The sequence below is a fragment of the Chionomys nivalis genome, chromosome X (assembly GCF_950005125.1).
Source record: "Chionomys nivalis chromosome X, mChiNiv1.1, whole genome shotgun sequence".
NCBI lineage: Eukaryota > Metazoa > Chordata > Mammalia > Rodentia > Cricetidae > Chionomys > Chionomys nivalis.
In genome coordinates this window covers 101111826-101133409 of record NC_080112.1, presented here as the reverse complement: position 1 = coordinate 101133409, position 21584 = coordinate 101111826, and the positions used below count along the sequence as shown (strand labels likewise).

At 37.4% G+C, this 21584-nt stretch overlaps 1 protein-coding gene across 6 annotated transcripts in view; it reads right to left on the bottom strand.

Annotated features, from left to right (window-relative positions):
• The window catches only part of Pcdh19 (protocadherin 19), a 102930-nt gene that overhangs the window by 33071 nt on the left and 48275 nt on the right, over nucleotides 1-21584 (bottom strand). For 2 of the 6 annotated variants that reach the window (XM_057759726.1, XM_057759729.1), the window contains 2 exons: nucleotides 12796-12854; nucleotides 5354-5526 (listed from right to left, as the gene is read on the bottom strand). In XM_057759726.1, coding sequence (XP_057615709.1) covers nucleotides 5354-5526; nucleotides 12796-12854 — 232 coding nt within the window. The remainder of the gene's footprint in view (nucleotides 1-5353; nucleotides 5527-12795; nucleotides 12855-21584) is intronic. The other 4 variants (XM_057759727.1, XM_057759730.1, XM_057759731.1 and 1 more) reach the window with 3 other exon arrangements.

Sequence of the window (21584 nt, the reverse complement as noted above, 5' to 3'; positions counted from 1 at the left end):
TATCCAAAAGCCATCAAGGTAAGAAACCTATCATCCCATGGTGAAATTGAACAAAGATGAACAGGAAATTCAACCTCAGAGCAAGTATATTTTCAAAATGTTTTCTAATATTACCGTGCAAATTAAAACATCAAGAAATATGTGTCATGATGTTTTCATTAAATAAGATCTTTCTTAGTCTTTTGTATTGGCACAATATTGACAATTTTATCATTGAGGTCATCTAAGTAGACCCTAAATACTGCAAAGTAAAAATATGGTACTTTGGTAGTCAATAACAGCAGAATTAACACATTCAGCTTCCAGTGCCATATACCTCAAAAATATAGTCAAGTGACAAATGGCAAGATGGGTCAGTAGGTATAGACTTTTAGACCCAAGCCTGATGGACCGAGTTCAGTCCCCAGCACTCATATATTCATATGTGCAAGAACAGACCCAACTTTCCCAAGTTGTTCACTGACCTGAAAAACATGTTTGTCACTACATCACTATAAGCTTGATCTCTCTCTCTCTCTCTCTCTCTCTCTCTCTCTCTCTCTCTCTCTCTCTCTCTCTCTCACACACACACACACACACACACACATATACACAAATACAAATATAATAAATAAATGTGGTATGATTTTTTTAAATATTTGGATGAAGTATTAATGTGTTTTGTGTATGCATTATTTCTGCTTAATGTCAAAATACTATATTACCTGGGGCAGAATGAATGAAAATGAAAGATACATATGTAGCAACATTGTAAACATAATCCTATATTCAAGTAATTAAACATTCCAGTGGGTACATTTGCAAGAAGATGAAGATATTTCTAAAAGTTTCTATTGGAGGAAAACTAGGGAAGAAATAACCACATGAATTGCAAAATAGTGTATCTATCCTCAAAGATGCTAATTCAGGTCCAGGGGGATCTAATCAACCTCTTTGTTGAAGTAAAGATAAAACTTTTTGACAGCAAATGCTATTCTGATAAAATGGAATTTTCAATTACTCTATGAACATCTGGCCCATGCTACAATTTCTGGAATCCAGCAGCACATTGCTTTGCAATGTCACAAAATATTCTCCACTGAGAACTTCTTGTTTTGCCAAGAGATTAATTGAAATGAGTGTTTGAAAATGTAGTGAGGTGAGAGGTAAGTCTGGGGATAGATAAGGAGATAAAACTATTCAGTCACTGAATGATAATTTACTTAAAAGGCTACAGAAAATGAAATTCCACACTGGTGATAGAGTGTTGAGGGTACAAACATCTTAATACACTTGCGGTTGACATTAATCTGTGCATGGGGTGAAGACTATGGGACATTTTCATGACAATTTTGTAGCAGTAGTCACATTAGGTGCACACCAACTTCTTCTGATTCATGTTTTCACGCAAATATGTTGAGTGATATTTAGGTGATAATCTTAATAAATAAACAAATTAAGTAAAATGCAGAAGAACTTAACACTTTCCAAAATAAAGCACTGATTATCTTGCATTTGAGTGTGTTTGGATGTGAAAAATAGATCAACATCACTGTAAATTTCTGTGCATTGCTTCTTTTTGGTACCAATTAGCATGGGAAGGAAACCAACTCGGTGTTGTAGCAAACTCCAAAGTAGGTGTATATTAGAGCAATTACAGTCATCTTTTCAGTAGATGAATTTATAATCAATGATTAAAATCATAAGGAATAAAATTGAGTGTGATCTGAAACAAATTACTTGGGCTTGGAACTAGTGTACAGTTTTGAGCTATGATCCCCAGAAACTTCAGTTTCATACTCATATTACACAGTTAAGCATAATGCAATAGCCACAGCACCATAAATGACCTTGCAAAAAAGGTGAGAGGGCAGCAAGAGGTCTATTAACCCCAGCACTATTCCTCTCAGAGAAACATTGACTACAGAAAGATTCAATCTGGTAATGCTTTCAATTATGCAACAAAACCATGAGCCACTGACATCTTTCTTCACCCTACTTGTCAATTTCAGCCATTTAAGGAGTCAAAATTCTTATCTTCTCAAGAAGGTGGTAAATTCACTGAATAAAATCAGATAGGGAAAGCACTGGTTAAGAGATGAGATTGTGACTCCCTAGCTCAACATCAAATCACCTCATGAGCCAAGTCAGAAGATAAGCCTGCCTAACGTGACAACACTTAACTTGTTCTCAAGGTACTTTGAGACCAATTGAGAGATAATATTCTAAGAAGGACCGTGTGTCAAGAGAAAGCACATGTTAAAAAAATGTTTCATTATCTTCCTTTCTGGGAAGCCACAAGATCCACAGGACTGGGGACAAACCGAGATAAGCCATATTAATTCATGGACATGATGGATGACAAATAAATCTGGAATTCTGTAGCAACCGGGGAATTAAGCTCAGCAAGTTCACCCACCGCCTGTTCTGTTTTCAAACTCATTAAGAGATGCCAGGGTTGAAAGTAAGGTAGACAGCAGAGGCTCTTAACATTCCTTTGTTGCTATTCTGACCCAGCTCACAAACATGTTTGTGGAAAAATGTAATCAAAAGCACAATCGGAACTCTCCAGTGACTAGGGTTTTGACCTTTAAATTTGAATGTCTTTTTAAAAGTCTCCTACCTTCATTGAACATAGTGATTCTAGGGTTTCTATGCATAGGAAGAGTTTCATAGAAAAGCTACTGAAAACTACGACATTTGGCCCTTTACTCAAGACAGAAAATCTCCCTGCCATTCACATTGAGAATTCTTATGCTGTAGCAAAGTTACAAAAATACTGAAGATACTTAGGGCAGTACAATGAAACCTAGGTCTCCAATGTCTCTTGAAAAGAATGAACCAAATATAATGTGTAGCTTTCTAAATATTGGCAATACAATATGAGCCCATATAACACATCATTCCTGCCTGCTCAAGCAAAAATTATAGGCGCGTAAAGTCATTTTTAGTTTGATATTCCTGGGATTTCTCATCAAACACATGTTCCCACATGTAAGAAAAAGAGGCAATGCTAATGCTAAAAGTAGAAATGTCATAAGGAAGACCCAGTTATAACACCCAAGGTGAGTCTAACTCCCCAATACAGTGATGTTAAGGTAACCTTTACTGGTTACATTTGGTGTGATGTTGCAATGGTTCTCATAAACCAGAAGAAGTATCAGATTCAGAACTTTGCCTGGGAAGTTCAAAATCAGGCATGTTTGGGGAATTCACCTAGTGAGTGCCTTTCAACTACTGAGCCGGAGGATAAAGGAAGATGCACTTCCATGACTGTAGGTTCAAGGCAACAAATGTTTAAAAATGTTAAATGGCTGGAAAAGTTGTGATGATTTTCAGAGAAATATAATCAACCCAAGTTAGCTGGTGACACGGTTCCTGTGGCAAGCCTGGAGATGATTTGGAATACCACAGCTACATATCATTACTAAACCATCGGATGTTGTGGGCTATCACAGGTAAAGACCGAGATGCAAACAAGAGTTTAATTCCTTTTGCCACTCAAACTGGAAAGGACCAGGTCAAGGGTTGGCTCAAAGTTTAGTCATTGTCAGAGCAATAAAAAAAAAGAAAAGAAAAGAAAAGCATGTCAATCAAACACCAAAAAACAAAATGTAAAGATGTTGTCAAAATGATATACCAAGAAAAAATGTGTCTACAGGCACGGATGTGTGTGAAGTCATCACTTTTTTATGTAAGAGAGTCTTTGGATACTGTCACATATTTGTTTTCTAATATTCTTGCTATTATTCAATCTACACAGTACGTAATACAACCCGTTTGTAAGAAACACTCAGAACATCTAGCTGAAACCCACTGATGTTGTTTTCCTTGAGAAATGTGACAAAAAATTAAAACAGATGTTGGTCCAGCCAGGCATAAAGCGAGAATTAATTACGACTATTTTCTTTCCTGGAGTCATTTCATTTTGGAGAGCATCTAACAGAAAACCTTCCTGATCTCAATTGAAGAGCGCATTTCTTTGAGATACACATGAGTAGGAAATGATACATATCTGTCTGCATCTTCTGAGAATTAAATTGCCTCTGTTTCAGCTATAAAAATGTTTAATTCTTTATCCTCAGTCATATAGGAAGATTTCCCAGAAAGTATATTATCTCTGCAGATGTCACCACTCTCCAATTAAGGAAAGAAGCAGGGTACAATTGGTAGTGACCTCTCTATATTATAGACTTTGACACTTGAGTCTCCTGAGGAGGGAATGGATCAGACAATTTAATAGAATCTACAGTGGCTAATTTTTTCCATGAAAAAACATTTTGTTTTGTGAATCATGCATTTTTGGGATTCATTTAGAAAACCAAAACAAAAGAGTCTAATGATGTTTACAGTGAAATGAGACAGCTGACGACCAGCACGGAATCACCATATTTTGTTTTCTCATCTTTAAGACTTTTAGCAGTAGGACTTCCAGCTGAGCATGAGACTAGCTTTTCTCAAGACATAGCCAAGCATTCGGAAGCTTCACTGAGCCTAAACACCAAATTGAATTCATACTTCTTAATTGGGAAAGACAGGCTGTTTGCATACCATGTTTACATCAGTAAAATATTGAAAGTGACATTTGTGCCCAAGTCTGTACGAACAATCTGCCTTAGCTGAACTCTGCTACTGTTTTCAGACCCTGGTTTCTGCCTATCACAGTTTTAAAGAGCACCTCTCTCTAAAAGTGCTTGTGCCTGGATTCGTACAAGCAGATTCTCTTCCCACATGGGGATGTGGCTCCTAACATGTGCTTTGTGACTCACTCATCTCACAATAACAGAAGGCTTTGTATTGACTCAGTCACATTCTTTTGACCTGTCTCCCCTGTAACCAATGACATGGGCTTCTGCAGTAGCTCCATGGCTTTGGAATAGTAGTCCTGTAGGCAAAATGGAAAGTCTAGCATTTTCTATCCTCAGGAAAGACTACAAAATCCATGGGCAGAGAATAGTCTCTGGGGAAAGTTTGCTAGACTAGTAGAGAAATAAATCCCACCCCTCTGGTCTCATTAGAGTTGCATTCTATGCAATTTAATTGATCAGCTGAATCCATACACCATAGCATAACAGTCATTTATTCCTGATGAGAAAGGATCTGCTTACTTCCTATGGGCTCAAAGCAGTTATTATTTAAAAACAATGTGGATTCAGTCACCTTATAAAATTCCCCAACATTATTACATCAGAAGGTAGACTTATCCTGATAGATGTTGGTAACACCTCAAAACTCTCCATATGCTGTTAACACGTGAGCTAAGGGAATCCCTTCATAATAACACGTGCTCTGTAGTAAAGTAACACAATATGTCTAGAAAGATTCTTGGTTCTTTGGAACACATAGTTTCAACTTAACGTTGTCCATCCCTTACCATGGTCGGGCATCTGAGATCCCATGGAGGTCACACTGGTATTCAGCACATCGTTCACAGCAGTATCACAGTACAGGCTCCTCTGGACATCATGCTCGCTGTCAGTCTGGTCACTCTCCTCATGTCCACTATCCTTCAGGCTGTTGCCCTCCAGGTCCTTGAAGGTGGAGCTGCTGGGTTGAAGAAAATATGTTAATTTACAACTGTGATAGATCTGATTCTTAAAATCTTTCCAAGCCAGGATGATGTCAGCTCTGTAAGGAGGCCAGCAGGAGCTAGAGTGTCCAAAAGGGAAAAAAATATGGAGAAGAGACATTTCTGTTTGAAGGTAATACAACTTAACAATACATAGAAGCTCTCAACATTGGATGTTGATACAGCTAATTATTTTCATTTGCTTCTTTTTAGTGTTACACAAAAGACAAGGAGGAACAAGACAAAAATCTAAAAGCACTTTTAAAGAATGTTAACATTGCGGTTTTTCTATTTTGATACAGTTAGAGTCAAATAGAAATAGCCAATGTTTTCTGAGAAATTACTGTTTATGAGTTACTGTTTTAAGAGATCAACATTAACTTTTTAAGCCATTCATGCTGTACAAGGAAAAGGTGCTAATAATATTACTGCTTGCAGATGAGATAACAGAGATATATAGAAGTTAAATAACTTGCCCAAGGTCACACTGCTGGGGAAAAAAAGTATAGCACATGTAAGATCAACCCTTGCTTGTCAAGTTTCAGTGCTTAAAATCTTAACTATTATGAAAATTGCTTCTCTAGAGATATCTAATAATCACCAACTATAAAAAGCAAAAATGGCAGAACTTGAAAAAGTGTAATTAAAATTAAAAGGATGATCAAGGTTGGAGAAACCAGGTCAGTTTCCTAGTTGTTTGATTGCTTGTTTTGATTTTAAGACAGGGTCTCATTCTGTACATCAGGTTGACCTGGAACTTGAGACATAGCCCACGCTAGTCTTTGAACTTGGGATAAGCCCCTTCATCAGCCTCCTCCTGCATCCTGGGATTACAAACCTAAACTGCAATACCACATGTCTTCCTGCCAGTTCTGAGTAAAAATGGCAGAGGAACCAATTCAAAGAAAAGGATGACTGACAGTAGCTGAGAAAAACAGTTGGTACATGGAATGTGTTTGGGATAATTTTATGTGTCAACTTGACTGGACCAAGGGTAATCCAGGTAGCCAGTTAAGCCTTATTTTGGAATGGGTCTTTGAGTGGGTTAGCTGATTGAAGAACTGAATAAAGCATGGATCTTTTCCCAGTATTGGTGGGACTCATCCAATCCATTGAAGAAGACCTGAAAAGAACAATAGGCAAAATGTTGAATATTCTTTATGCTTGAACTGGGACATCAACATTCTTCCATATTCAGTTCTCCTCATTTCCAGGCTTTCAGGCTCACACTGGGATCTCTACAACTGGGTCTCTAATTCTCGGGCTTTCAATTATACCATCATCTTCTCTGGCCTTCTAGCTTATTGGTGACAGAGCACAGAAATTCTGAATATTCAACAACTACATGTATCAACATCTTAAACTGCATGAATCAACATTCACAGCCCTGCCCCTCAGAGACATAAGAACATTCACTACATATGGTAAAGAGCTATGCCATGAACACAAGGATACACTGCCACTCTGCACGTTTGTCCTAAAGGAAGCACACGGAAAATTAACACATGATCAACCTGGATGTTGAATCCTTGGTGGCACAAGCATAAAAAGTGAAAGCTCAAGAGAGCAGTAACTGGAATAACGAAATGAAGAGTTTGGTGATGGGAAGCACTAGCCTGATTAGTTAACTACTTCAGAAAATATATCTGAGCATCAAAGTCACTAAAATCCAGTCACTCAACAGTCACGCAATTCCTCCAAATTATGTCACAGAGATAACTCAGTCCTATCCACCTACCAGAATGCAGAGCTATTTAAGAAAGTTCTACAGTTCTTTCGTGATCAAAAAGACCAATTGGAAACTTATGATTTAAAAGTGTCTCACCGTTTCCACCTTCATGGCACAGACTCTATGGCTTCCTGTATATACTAATTCAAAGCTTAAATAGATTCAAAGTTTATATTTTAGAAACAAAAATTGGCCCTGCTTACAAGCACTCATATACCTCAAGAGAGAACAAATGACCTGCCTCGATGATATTACAGGCTGCTCCATTCTATAACAAATATTAGCTTTTCAACCTATATCATCTGGTTCTGAAACATAATGAAAAGTTCTTTAAATCCTCAGCACAAAAACTGCCATGTTAAGCCAAAGATCTCAAGTCTAAATTGAATGCATTTCAGCAGTTGCCAAAATTTGCTTGAGATATATGATGGCGAATGAAATAGTCTACAGACAAATGTAATTGGCCATCCCTTAGAATAGAGCATCTTAATCTTGGCACTATTGAATTTTTAGGTCACATAATTCTTAGTTGTGTACATTCTGTGCATTATGAGATGTTTAATGGGCCTATTGGCCTTTGCCCATTAGATGCCAGTGATGACCACCACCAAGTTTAACAGTGAAAAATCTCCTCAGGGAGACACTGCCAAATCACCCTCAGTTAGAACAACTGTGATACATTTTTTTTTCACCAGTATTCTTGTAATATAGCATGCAAGAGAAAGCACTGAACTTGGAGTCATTAGGGCAAGTCATAACCCAAAATCTGCAATTTTGTTTCTATGTCTCTGGGCTCCATATCTAATCCTCACAAGATCATTCTGAGGACTCATTGAAATACTTTGCACAAAATTCCAGATAGAAATAGATGTTCAATGAAACTATCCTTACTTAATATGATCATTATTCTGTATTATAATACCTCATTCACATTACAGTTAAACAGTATGGCTATGGTAATTTATGAGATTGGTATAAGAGTTTTATATTTATTTAATGAATGTTCCTGTCTTCCTGTAAACAACTGTCAGCCATTGTCCATTGTTCTATTTCTCCTAAAATCAGGAACAGAGAATTATCTCTCCTGTCAAATATGTATCTGTGCTTAATTGAATGATAAAATATATGACCTTATACACTTTTTTTGACTTCTCAAAATCTTCAAGCTAAACATAATGTTTAATTGCTTAATTATCTTATCTCTCTGGAAGCTGGTAATCTCTATCTCACTTCTCCTAATTGGTTTGAGATCTGACTTTCAAAAATTTGGTCATCTATTTCATATGCATCAGAATACTGCAATATACCTCGGGGCTTCCAGGTATTTTGTTTGATTGTTTTTTGTTTGTTTCAGATTTCAAAAGGCATAAATATTAAAACTGTGAAGGATTAGCTACTAGGATCTAAGGAACTGCTGGCGTGAGCAAGAGAAGAAAAATCAAAAGTATGGCCACCACCTTCTCATACCTCAGGACAGTTAACTCATTTAAAGATCAGTTTGCCCATCTGACAAAAAAAGTAGCGATTACTGTGATCTTGTAAGGACATTTAGTAGCTTAATGGATGAATTTGTGTAAGGCAGTTTAAGAACCAGTGAGCAACATGCTGCAAACAATAAAACAGCCTGGTAAATGGCTACTCACCCAAAACAAATAACAATTTATGCCAGGCATAAAAAATGCTGATTTCACTAGCTTTATTACCTGTGGACCTCTTGGGAGATGAGAGACTTGTAAACCGACTTTTGTGGGACAATAAATTAGGGGCATCTGTTTCCAATGGTATTGTAAATGCAAACGTTTCTATTACTGCTCTGGTGGCCAGCAGAGGTACAAGTTTATTTGAAAACACCTAGAACAGGGTGCTATACACAAGGTTTTGTCTACATAGGCTAGAAAAAAATATTACACTAATACTAATACTATGTGTGCCCTTTAAAATAATAATTTTGCAAAAGATAGATGAATCTGAAAAGATGCAGGTCGTATCTCCAATAGTCTATCCCACGTATTTAGAGAATGTCATTTGCAATTAAGAAGAGAAAGTCAAAAGTATTGTAACTGGCTTTTAAAAATATAATCCAGAGTGTTTTCTGGACCACCTCTGTCATTAATCACCTTGAAACATGTTAAAATTGAAACTTCTCTGAAGCTGGAGTTAAGGACTGCCTTTATCAGTGTATAGTATTGCTCAGAAATTGTTGTTTTCAAAGATAGTTTACTGCTGTTTTTATTTAAGTGGAAAAATTAGGATGTTTCCTTCCACTCCTTACTCATGGTTATCTGAAAAAGACGTACCAAATACTTACTATATACATGGCACCATAGCAGATGCTGCAGAACTCCGGGACAGTTTTGTTGGTAAGGAAAACCCCCATGCATAGCTTAGAAGCCAGGGCTCATTTTCCTCTCTAAACTGTTTCTAATGTGTTGCTCAATTGCTATTGTGTTTTCTTTGAGCTACAGCCTCGTGTTCTGCTTGGTATGGCTCCAAAAGCACCACAGGAGTAGATATTAGCCGGCAGTGCAGAGAGCAAGATTGAGGAAAGAATGTTGCAGCCGGGAGAAAGTAGCACTGCTGGCCTTTCTTACTTTGAGACGATAGCAAGGATACAAACATAGTGGGAATAAAAATTACACTCTGAAAAAATATTCCCAACTCACTTATTTTGCTAAGCTGGGCTTCTCTCAGAAACTACCTTGGGTATATCTTAAGACTGCATATAATGTTATAAAAAATACTTCAGAGCTATAATGTTGGAATTCCTCAATACAGAAAATTGTGGGGAATATGCCCTAGACCTTCTTTGTCCCTTCCAGATGCAGTCCTCATGCTTTTCAATTTTGATGCATGTCTATAAAACCTTGTTCCCCTTTGGAGTTCTATTGAGATTACCCCTGTGGTTGCCAATAACAGAATATAAGACAATAGAAGATGGATGTTAAGGTACTGACTGTCCTATGAAATCACTTCATCATGACCACAACCCTCAAATGACCAGAAGTCATTCTTACTCCTCCCATGTTTCTCTTGATAAGTTGTTTCAGTAGCATTTTCAACTCCTTTGTTCTTATACCAGAAAAATGACATGCATTTTCCCCATCTTTTTACAGTTTCTTATAGAAACTCTGACTGCTGCAAGAAAGGGCCAGAGATGACCAGTGCTCAACTCCCAAATGTAGACAGCTGTAAAAACATAAAGTGTCTGTGTGTAAGAGTCAGGCGAAGAAAGTTCAAAACAACATTCCAGGAAATGTCCGTGGATAATTAGAAATTGAATATCAAGTGAGAAAAATGTATAGGAAACAAATCAAAGTTCAGTTAGGTTGAGCTTTGCCTGACATTTTAAAAAATCAGAGATTTGCTAATAAAATTAAGACTGATGCCAGGATTCAGAATTTCCTGTCCAAAAGGTTTTTTTTTTCAAACATGAGTCTTGAAGAAAACATATACACCTCTTAAACATCTTGGGGAGCCAGTTGAACACTCTTCCCCTCACTGGGGATCGGTGCTGTGTTAGTCACCACTGTCATCTACCAATTTTACACTTGCAATGGCTATCCTCTCGAAAAGGATAACACACAAAACAGCCTGTATCTTTCTAGGGATTGGCATTTTTAAATGTAACTTTCCCTATAAATTCTAAGGCCTTAAAGGTGTCCCAAAACAGCCACAGTTCTATAAAAAGAAACTGACAAAACTGTATGTGTTCCCCAAGCTTTCAGATGTTTCCTCTTAATCAGGTGATGATCCTTGGTAAATAAACTACTGTCTTTTGACTTCAGGGCACATCTGGAGATATTTCCTCCAAGAGCTCACTCAGTTCAGGATGTAGCTTTTGTGCACATGTGTGTATAAAAAATACATGTAAAGTAATTAATCAAAATCACAGGTTTCCAGTGAGTCTCAAAGCTGTCGTGGAAATACATGTATCCCCAAAGCTAAATACTTTAACATAAGTCTTTATCTCATAAGTCTGCCTTGTAAGTTGGATATTTGAAGCTGATCTAAGAAGTGCAGGTCCCCAGGAGTCCCAGCCTTCTACTAGGCTATGAAAATCAGGCTCATGTTATCAGTTTAACCTAGTCAGAGAATTTCCAGGTGCCCAGAACGAGCTAGCTCCAGAGACTTGTAAAGATCAAGCAAGCCACTGTTTTTACCAGTTCAAAAAGAAGCTCTGAAAATAACAGTCCTGAAACAGAAAACAAAGCAGTATTTTCCCGCAAAGCCCCTCTAATCAGTACATATAAAGAGGCTTTTCCTTTCTTCCTAAAATAAATAATTTTATTTAAATTTTATTAAAATAAATAAATAGATAATTTTCAATTCTTTGCCTTTTGTTTAGAGCATTCTTCCCCACAACTCAAAAATTTTCTAAATTATTCTATGACTGATAATACAAGGACAGCCATTTTTAAGATGACTAAAGATCATCACTTAAGGTTACAAGCTATCCCTAGCCAATATAGATGAATCTACCATAGTTTTGGGGGTTACTGCAGCATCGTAGATTAAATTAGATGTGAATTCAAGTTTCTTATACTACAAATAAGGATTTTGTTTTTGCTTTGAATCCCACTCTTACAGTGATATAAATTTATGGGATTACAGCCAGCAAAATAATAGAATTTTCAGAGCTTTTCCACTACAGCTCTAATGCAGCCCGTTTGCTCCTCTGCTTTATTGCTATTATTTTAACAAACATGCCTAGTGTTCAATTTTAACTGCAGAATAACTACTGGACCATTCAAGAGGCTAGTTACATGAAACAACAATAAAGGTATCATCGGAATGGTCAGCTTCTGGGATACTTTTGCACACAACGTTCTCTCCTTTGCTTAGTTTTACCTCCAGTGAAGCGTTTATCCTCCTCCCAATACCAAGAATTTAGGGCTCACCATAGCAGGAGGAATCTTTTCAATACTAGCCTCTGCTTTGTACTCACACTACAGCTAAGTTGTAAGCAAGCAATCATACAAATTTCAGATTTCCACCAAAACATTTCAAAATGCTTTGACAAGTATTAAATTGGAAACTTTTCTTTTTCCTCTCTCTTTTCATCTGTCATTTAAATGTCTTTAAATTTTCAAAACTCTCAAAATAACAACAACCTCAGAACATACTACAAGCTCCACAAGAGAACAAAAGTTGAGGCTTCCTAATATTTAAACTGAGTGGCAACAAAAGTTTGGATATCAGTATGATTTTGAAAGTTTTCTAATTTTTCTAATCTTTCTAATATTGATCCCAAAAATCACCAATAAAATATTTTATGTCATCCCAATTTTATTTTTATTTTTGCATATGTTTTGGTGGAAATAAATATTGATTCTCTTTGTGTGAGAGAATTAGCAGTGATCCTTACTTTCTATGCTTTCTCTATATTTCCCACACTTCCTAGCACAAGCACATAGAACTCACAGTCAAAATGGTATCGTTTCTAAAAATTAATGGTTTGGGTTTTTTTTTCATATTAAATCAAGCTAAGCAGTAGGACTGTGAAAGCAAACCAACATACCTTTTGATCAGATGGGCACGGCTGTTCACGTAGTTAGAGTCAAAGGAATAGTTTTCAGTCTGCAACGAGAAAGAAAAAGATTAAAAACTGATTCACAATAAGAATACATAATGTTCTACTTAAAAGGATTATTTTACAGTGCAAAGCAGTAATGGGGCAGCAATTTGATGAATGCCTTCTTTGGGGCCTCCAAGGGCCCTCCAAAGGCAGCATCTTACTCCTGAAGGCCAGGGTGGACTTGATACAAACATTCTCTAGAATATGGCTGGCTACTGACCATGTAACCACTTAGAGACAAGAGACAGTATGACTCACAATAGCTACAGAAACTAATTGCTCCCAATTCCCCAGGAGAGACCATTTTATGCCCATCAAATTGACTATAAGTTCAAAGGTATTTTCATTAGAAGTAGATAATTAACATGTTAAAATATTTATTCCAAAGATATGGAAATGCGGCAAGGTAATCCCCTACTGTGGGTTTAAACGCTGCACTTCCCTTTGTTTTAAGACTTTTGCTCAGTATCGGTTACACAAGATGGCTTTCATTTTATCACAGATATAAAGGAAAACAAGTATTATGCCCAAAACAGGGTAAAAAGCAGTCCACATGGGGTAACAAAGCCTTTCATGTGTAGCATGAAGTTTGCAAGCAAACCCCTGTCTCAGTTCCTATCATTAAATCTCTACTGTGTAATCTGGTTACAGAAGCTGGCTGGAGCAAGGGCTTTACAAAAGCAAGTGCAGGGTACCTGAAAGATGAAAGAGATGGGAAAACAGCTTTTGAGCACAGGGCATCTGGGCAGTTTGAAGGGGGGCAGTCTTAAAATGGATAGAAACCAAGGACACATCTATACTAAAGTCAGTGTCCTAGAAAACACGATCATACACCCATTGTTAAAAGCACAGCTCTTGCTGAACCTTTGTATGAACTCCAAATGCCCAAACACATCTCTTCCCTCATCCTGCCATTCAGCTATTCCCACCATTCTTTAGCGGCCTTCTGCAATCACTTCAACTGGAAGTGCCTGGAAATGGAAATACAATAGCTGTCTAGAGAACAAAATAGCAGATTCTTTTCAGATGACTACCTGTCAGACATTGACTGCCCGAGGCTCTTAGATGCAATCCTGACATTCAAAGTTTCACAGTTTGATAGAGGAGAAAATGAGGCAGGTAATAGCAGACCCAGCTACCACATGGACACTAAACAGCCAACAGTCAGGGGAAGGGCCCTACATACCTAGAAAGTACACAGGAAGCTGGCACTAACTAGTTGGGAGGATAAAAGGAGAGAGAACTGAAAAGAAAACAAAACCCACCAGCGTCCAGTACTTACTCGCATATGTCCATGCTTCCACACAGCCCTCACTTGAAGACAGACTGGATAAATTCTATTGACACTGCTACTTCTAAATGTTTAGATACCCTTTAGTGTAAATAAAATAACAAGTAACTTCTGATGATATTGGAAGAAATAATTCCAAAGAATAATAAAATAAAATAAAAATAAAAACGGTCAGTCCATTTTTCTGTATTGATCTGTAAGTGAATGCTGAGATTGTGCAATAAGTAATTAGTGGAGATATGTGTTGGAAATATGACCTTAGTATTTGCTATAATAACTTATTCAGAAGTCCCTTAACCAAGAAACATTCCATCTAACTTTTTTTTTACCAACACAATGGGCAAAATGGTGTTAAGTGTGGGTTGTTTTATGATATTCACTGCAATACTCAATTTAACAAGTTGTCCCCAGCTGAAAATCATGGTACCCTATCAAAATAGGAGATGGACTGAGCACTCAGTGATCTACTTCTTTGTATCATTAAACAATCTTTGCTAAATTTAACTTAATTTTCTGTGCCTCAATTTCCTCCTGTGCGAAGTACCATAGGAACATGAATTCAAAAGAGAAATTCAACAGCATTTATCAGTGTTCACGATGAGATTCCATGCCAACACTGATTTCTATGGAGCTTGACATCACAAGTAGAACCAGAAATTTACTTCATTCTCATAAAGAAACAAGTGCCTGGCCTGTTCAAACTTACTGAATCTTTACAAGAAACATAGCACCAAAAAAATAATAATAATAATAATACATAGATACACAAATCACTAGAAAAAAAAAGAAAAGTAGAAGGTATCGATTGGGCTTGCAGAAAAATCAGGAACACCATACCAAGTTACCATCACATTAAGAAAAATATATTTTCCAGAAGAATATTTTACATGTGTGTGCAAATGAAGGCATTTAAATCTCTGTGCATTGTGATGTCCTAACCTCCATGCACCATGCAAGGACCACATGTTTAAAAAGAGAGAAATAATCATGCAAATGTTCGCTCTGATGACTGTATTATTTTTGACTCCTTAGGGAATAATCTATCTTATCATAAGGTATTCCACTCACTGTCAATGAGTTAGTACTAGAGAAATCTAGAAGTCCTGGTCATAATGACCTTAACAATTCTTCTCACTCACCAAGGTTCACAAATTGGCTAATCATTGACAGATGTCACAGGTATGATATGACATTCAAGGTAGAAAAATAACACTGAACTTTATCATCTTCCTCTATCTTCTCTCTTCTTCAAACTTAATGAGTAAGCTTCCCAGTCTTGTGAATTCTGAATTCCAAATGAGGATGTTCCATTATGCAAAGCAGCAGATGGACCATGCTGCATCCTCGTAAAACAGATTCTAGAATCAACTTTCTCAGAATGAATGGAGCTATTCCACCTCTTTGCCTTTACAGTTAGTTTCAGTCCCTAAAGAAGTAGCTTGGTTGCAATTCCAGGAACAATCTATGCAACAGAATCATTCACACGTGAACAGAATCCACTATTCTGGCTTGAGCACTACATTCAGAACAACTGAGTTAACTGGCCATGAAGGCCTATTATGTTACGTATCTACATTTATTAGTATCAAGAATTCTAGATCAGTCTGAGGAGACGTCTTAGTACACTGTACAAGCATGAAGACAGGACTCTGCATGCCCTGGGCCCACATAAAAGCCAATCGTGAGCCTGACAGCTCACCTGTAATCCTTTGGGAGGCAGAAACTGAGAATAACCAGATCATGCTAACTAGCCAGACTAGCTGAAACTACGAGTTCCAGGTACAGTGGAGCATGTCTCAATGCATAATAAGGTAAAGAGTGTCTAAGAAAAGTACTTGACCTCGACTTCAGGTCTATATGCACGTGCAAATCTACCGCACACACATATATCTGTATGAAAGACATTCTGTCTCAGACTGAGTCCAGGTGTGTACTCAAATCCAATTCTTGTGCACTGAAAGAATGGAGTTTTTCTCATCTGGTGAGGAGTGATACCTCGAGCACCTTGAGAAACAAACCATCTTGTCTTAATGAACTGGAACAGCTTGCACATCTCAAATGAGTGTTTCCCAGCCCCAAGTGCATATCAGAATCATGTCAGGAACGTTTTAGAAAGTACCATCTACCAAAAATGCTGCGCTAATTGGCCTGGAATCCATGCTACTTTTAAAGTTTCCATGGTAAGGTGAATGTACCTCCATGGTGAAGTTCAAATGTCATAAACAAAGAACTGGTTACAGGCTTTGGCTAAATGCCCCATGTTTGCCCATACAAGCCAATTGTCATATTGTTGTGTCATATGTTGATCATATGATAGCATTTCTGAAGCTTATCAGTTAAGGTGATCTCAATGTAGGACAAAGAACCATAGAAGGAACAGACTTTTCAAGAAATAATAACAGAGTTTTACTTTTGTGTGTAAACAAAGCTCCTGGTTGGGCTTTTTTAATCAAAATTTGCTTGACATTATTCCAGTCTCATCTCTAGGTATTCTAAATGGCACATAACATGAAACATTTGAAAGAGAAATTTTTCTCTAAATGTCACATTAATTTCACTAGGAAATGTCCCCATCTAATGAGACAGCCAGGTTAACACAGAAACACAGCAAGAGACAAGAACAACATTTGTTTCTGAAAACGTAATTTTGACATTAAAATTGGGTCAAAAGCAAACTTTAATTTCTAGTCTTGATGGGGAATATGTCCCTTTCAAAATCATCCAATACTCTCACAAATTCTTTTTCTAACTAGAAGCATTTTTCCCTTAGAAATTCACCAAGAGGAGACGTCTTGGTCTTGAGTTAGTAAAACTTGGTTTTCCTACAGCTCTTAAAAAATGAATATTTCTATATAGCTGGGATGTTCAGAGGTTAGAGATTTTCCCCTTTAAGAACTGAAACTACCTTACACTTTAGCTGTTTCACCAAATTTTTTGTATAATGTAAAAAAAAATCTTTTCTTGGTTATTTGTGACTACCCATCTAAACATAAAATACCCTGCAAGATTAAATTGTACCCTCAATGACACCCAAAACATAATTTTGGGTGACTCACAGCTTTAACTTGAAAGGGAACCCTAAGTGTTGCTGCTTTTCAGGACACTTTTGCCATCTTATCTTGGATGCTTTTACTCTACTGTGTTCTTGGAAACCATAAAATTATATGTCTGAGCATAGTCTAGAAAATGAGCTAATAAATTCTGAGTAGAGAGCATGGAGATAGACAGAGTCTAAAATAGAAATTACATGGCCTTCAATATATGGACTTTTGTGCAGTATTTTGGGCTTTCTGGTTTGTATTTTGCCTGCTTAAGTACTTTCTTTGTTTGCTACTTTCTTTCCTAAGCATCCTTCTGGATATGTGAAATGTGGCGTGAGACTTTGGGGGTGGGTAATATGTTATGTTTCCATGTTAATAAGTCTGGCACATCAGAAGTCAACTACTTCCACTTTGTCAGGCCCTCAAGGAAGCAGAGAATGCCCTACTTTAATTGTCATTTTGTATTACTTTTCCAGTTCACTGAGTTGTGCTCTAGTCTCTGGAAGAGTGACTGCAGCTCTCTCAGCACCACATTTATCACTAGAAGAGACTTAAACCCTAAGGAGAAAGAAGCCCAATAAATGCAAATATCCAGACTAGACTCTTTGCCCAGTGGCACAAATCCCCAGGCCACTACAACAAGCTATAAAAAGGTTTCAGACACTTGAGTTAAAACAGAGATTTTCGAACCTAAAGGTTTGTATTTCAAAAACGAACAGTCTTTTAAATTGCACCTTACAATTCCCACCAAACTGAAAAGCATTACAACTGTAATTCACTCTTTTTAAACTGTTAACTCTTAAGTCATCTTAGTGATTCAAACTTCGAAACTGAAACCCCGAATCAGATGCAAAGCAAAGTGATTTTAAATTGCTGCTTACTTTCTTAACAACTAACTTCCAATAATGATAATTGTGGCCACTGATTAATGGTGAAAAGACCCATAACCTTTTCCAAGTTTGAATACACTCTTAGATACTCAAATGACCATCCTTTCACAAGTTTTTTAATGAATCGACAGATGACTTTTTTCCTGCTTCCTATGCCTAACACATAAAAAAGAAAATGTAAGTTCTGCATAGCGATAAAGCCAACATGCCTCCAGCTAGAATGTATATTCAAAGATTCATCCATCCACACAGCATCAGTTAAAATAGGAATTACTGGCAGCAGAATAAAAGACACCATCCCAGGGTTCCTATCACTAGAAAAGAAAACTACTCACCACAGTTAAGTCTGATGTTTTATATATACCTGACCTCCAGTTCTGACACATGAACACACATATCTGCAAGCAGGCATGTATGCCTACATGCACATACGTGTATATGCATGTGCGTGCATGCACACAGACACGTATACACAATTGGACTATAAAGAACAGTGTGTTGTCCAGGAGGAAGCTAAATTTTCTACCCATGGTTGTCATTTACTTGAATTAATCATTTTATTCCTAGAGAATTTAACCTATACATCGTCAATGTGAGATTAAACAAAATGATCTTAGTGTTTCCTTTCAAGCTCAAAATGTCTAGGCTTTTAAACAGAGATTCTGTTGAACTAACTCATTAATTCATCTATTTAATAAATAGGCTCCAAACATTAAGAGTAATAAGTAGTCTATGTCTTCTCAAACTAATAGACTTCTTTCCAGGGATTATCAACTTGACAAAATACACACACTGAGCCTGGCACATAGCCATCTGCACATACATGCATATAATTATATACATGCCACTGTAATGCAATCTAAGGAATTATATCAGTACTTTATAGAACTAAACAGAATCTTAACTTGAGCATGGTGGGTGACTCAAACAGGAAAAAAATGGTCCTTGGAATTGTTTACATGTGCATAACACATACCATAAATGTAAGAAACATCTCTCTACTATCAAACATTGTAGATGTTTTAAGATTTTTAGGACCAACTCCCGGTTCTGTCCTCAGTACCACTACCACAGTCTCTGCATCACTTGCCACTCTTGCTTCATTTCTATTGTTTGATGCTTCAGTCCATTGTGCAAAATGATGTTTGGACAATCATTCCTGCCCACTACTGTCATCACAACATTTCTGTTTTCCAGTCCTGCAGTGATTCCTTGTTACTATTACCATTAAATCTGAACAAAGCCACTTTTGTTAAGCAGTCTTTCCATATAAGACCTTCACTTCCTCATTTCCACCTTCTCTCATCTCACATGTGTCCATTACTGATCATCTCGTATGCTTGTCATGTTCTCACACTCTGATTACATAATGTACATGCAATTGTGCATTTTCTCAATGCCTGGGACTATTTCACATGTAGCATATCAGTTTCTCACCCAAATGAGCTAGAAGCTCTCTTTTGAGGAACCTATGCCATCTGCTACAATTCTAGATAGTTAGTGAGAACCCATGTTATGCTTTAAGAATAAGCAGAGAAAAGATGGAGGTGTTAAGAATAAGACTACTCACATGTGAAGGTAGACGACCAAATCTGCTAACCCAAAGTGGTCCTATTTTCTTCAGAATGCCTCCATCCTTCATACTGTCTTCTGTAGCTACAATTCTTTCTTTTATCTCACCCAACCTCAACCTCATAAGTATGTACATCCTAAATACTACTGTCAGGGATAAAATCTGATGTGGTGTTTTCTGTCCATCTAAACCCATCAGTACTCTGAATATTTCTAGGAATGGCAGTGATACTATATGACATTTTTTTCTAAATCAGGGTAGATAAAAATTCTATGAGAAGATAAGTGATAAGTATTCCTCTATGTAGATCCTGAGATATAACCTGACAGCGTGGCACCTACTTTTCCACATGAAATAGAGACCTGTAGGATACTACTGAGTTTCTGAACAGGGCTGTCAATGTGTAACAGGGACTCCATAGTTAACACATAAGTGGAACTGAAAGAACTTCCTACATGGCATCCTTTCACGATCATTCCAAGTTGTCAGACTACCTAGATATGACAGAGTTATCCTAGGAAAAAAATGCTATTCTCTTTGGGTTGAAGTTGTATCTTTTGAAGAGCAATCCATGTCCTTTTCCAACAAAGGTCTCCTGAACAAGCCTCATAGCTTTCTATGGAAATCTGCACAATTCTAATGCAAAAATCCTGCTGAAAGACTGGTTTAATTGTGGTACCATCAGGCAAGCAAACACAGGCTTCTGCATAAGGTCCTTGAACCTGTCACTGAGTCTTTAATGGGACATAATACACTCTGATACAGGATCTTCTTATAGAATGCTCTCTAGAGCCACTTAAGGCCTACTGTATGTAAAAACAGAAAATCAATAAGGCCACAGTATGAGTAAATGCAGGTTAAGAGTAAACAAAATGAAGTCATGGAAGGCAAACTACATCATCCCACATAAACAAAACTCGGCTCAAGGATTAAGTAGCTATCAACCAACCACATGTGAGCAAACTCTGGAGATGAAGCACCATCCCAAATATGGAGGTACGACACATTAAAGCTATTTTGCAGGCAGGCACTAGCACAGAATGCTTTCATCTCCAATTATCAAAGTCCTTTACAAGCAGGTGCCAACTGTTAACCTTCATCCTTCTAAAAGCCAAGAAAACAAATACACAGGCTAAGTACTACAGCCAGTCTAAATACTGACTCAGCTGGAACATGCCTTAACAACGAGAATGACAAGAAAACCACCAGGAGCACTATTCCTGGCATCACCTACTACTGTGGAGGAAAACAAATATAAGACTCATAGCTCCGTCAGGGAAGGAACCGGCGTGTTTCATGCTTGTTTTTACTCTGAGTGACATTTCTTGGCTGCTTCTAATGAATGGGTGAGTAGAGTGTAGTCTTTCAGTTAGATAAAGGAAAAAAAAAAAACTTGGCAGTTGGCACACTAAGATGGTTCACCAGACCCAGCTGGAGGATCGAGTCATCTGAGTTAAGGGATCCAGGAATGAGCGTCTCAATTGTCATTTGGAGGCAATAGCAACCATCTTGAGAATGTGGGCTAAGATAACTGGCTGTAATTTATGCAGTAGTCTCAATTTCAGGAGCTATGATATGATAAAAATTGATACAATTTATAATAATAATAATTTGATCCTCAAACTGTAAAAAAAATACAAAGAAAACAAAATCCATATAAGGGCCCCCCACCAACAATGACAATTAGGGATCCACAGTATGAGTTATATTGGATCTTGGGGTCCTCTGGCTCAGAGAAGGCCCAGCACTCTTAGAACCTAAGGTGGTCTATTCTTTCCCATCAAGTTCTACTTTACCAGTTTCTGAGTTCCCTGCTACTTAGCAGCTATAGTGCCCTGGCTGCCTGCAGAGTACAATTTCTATTGAGTGAGTCTTGTCAGCTGAAAAGACTTTCAAAATATTTGGAAGGTAAGTGGCAGGTTGCCCTATCCCTGTGG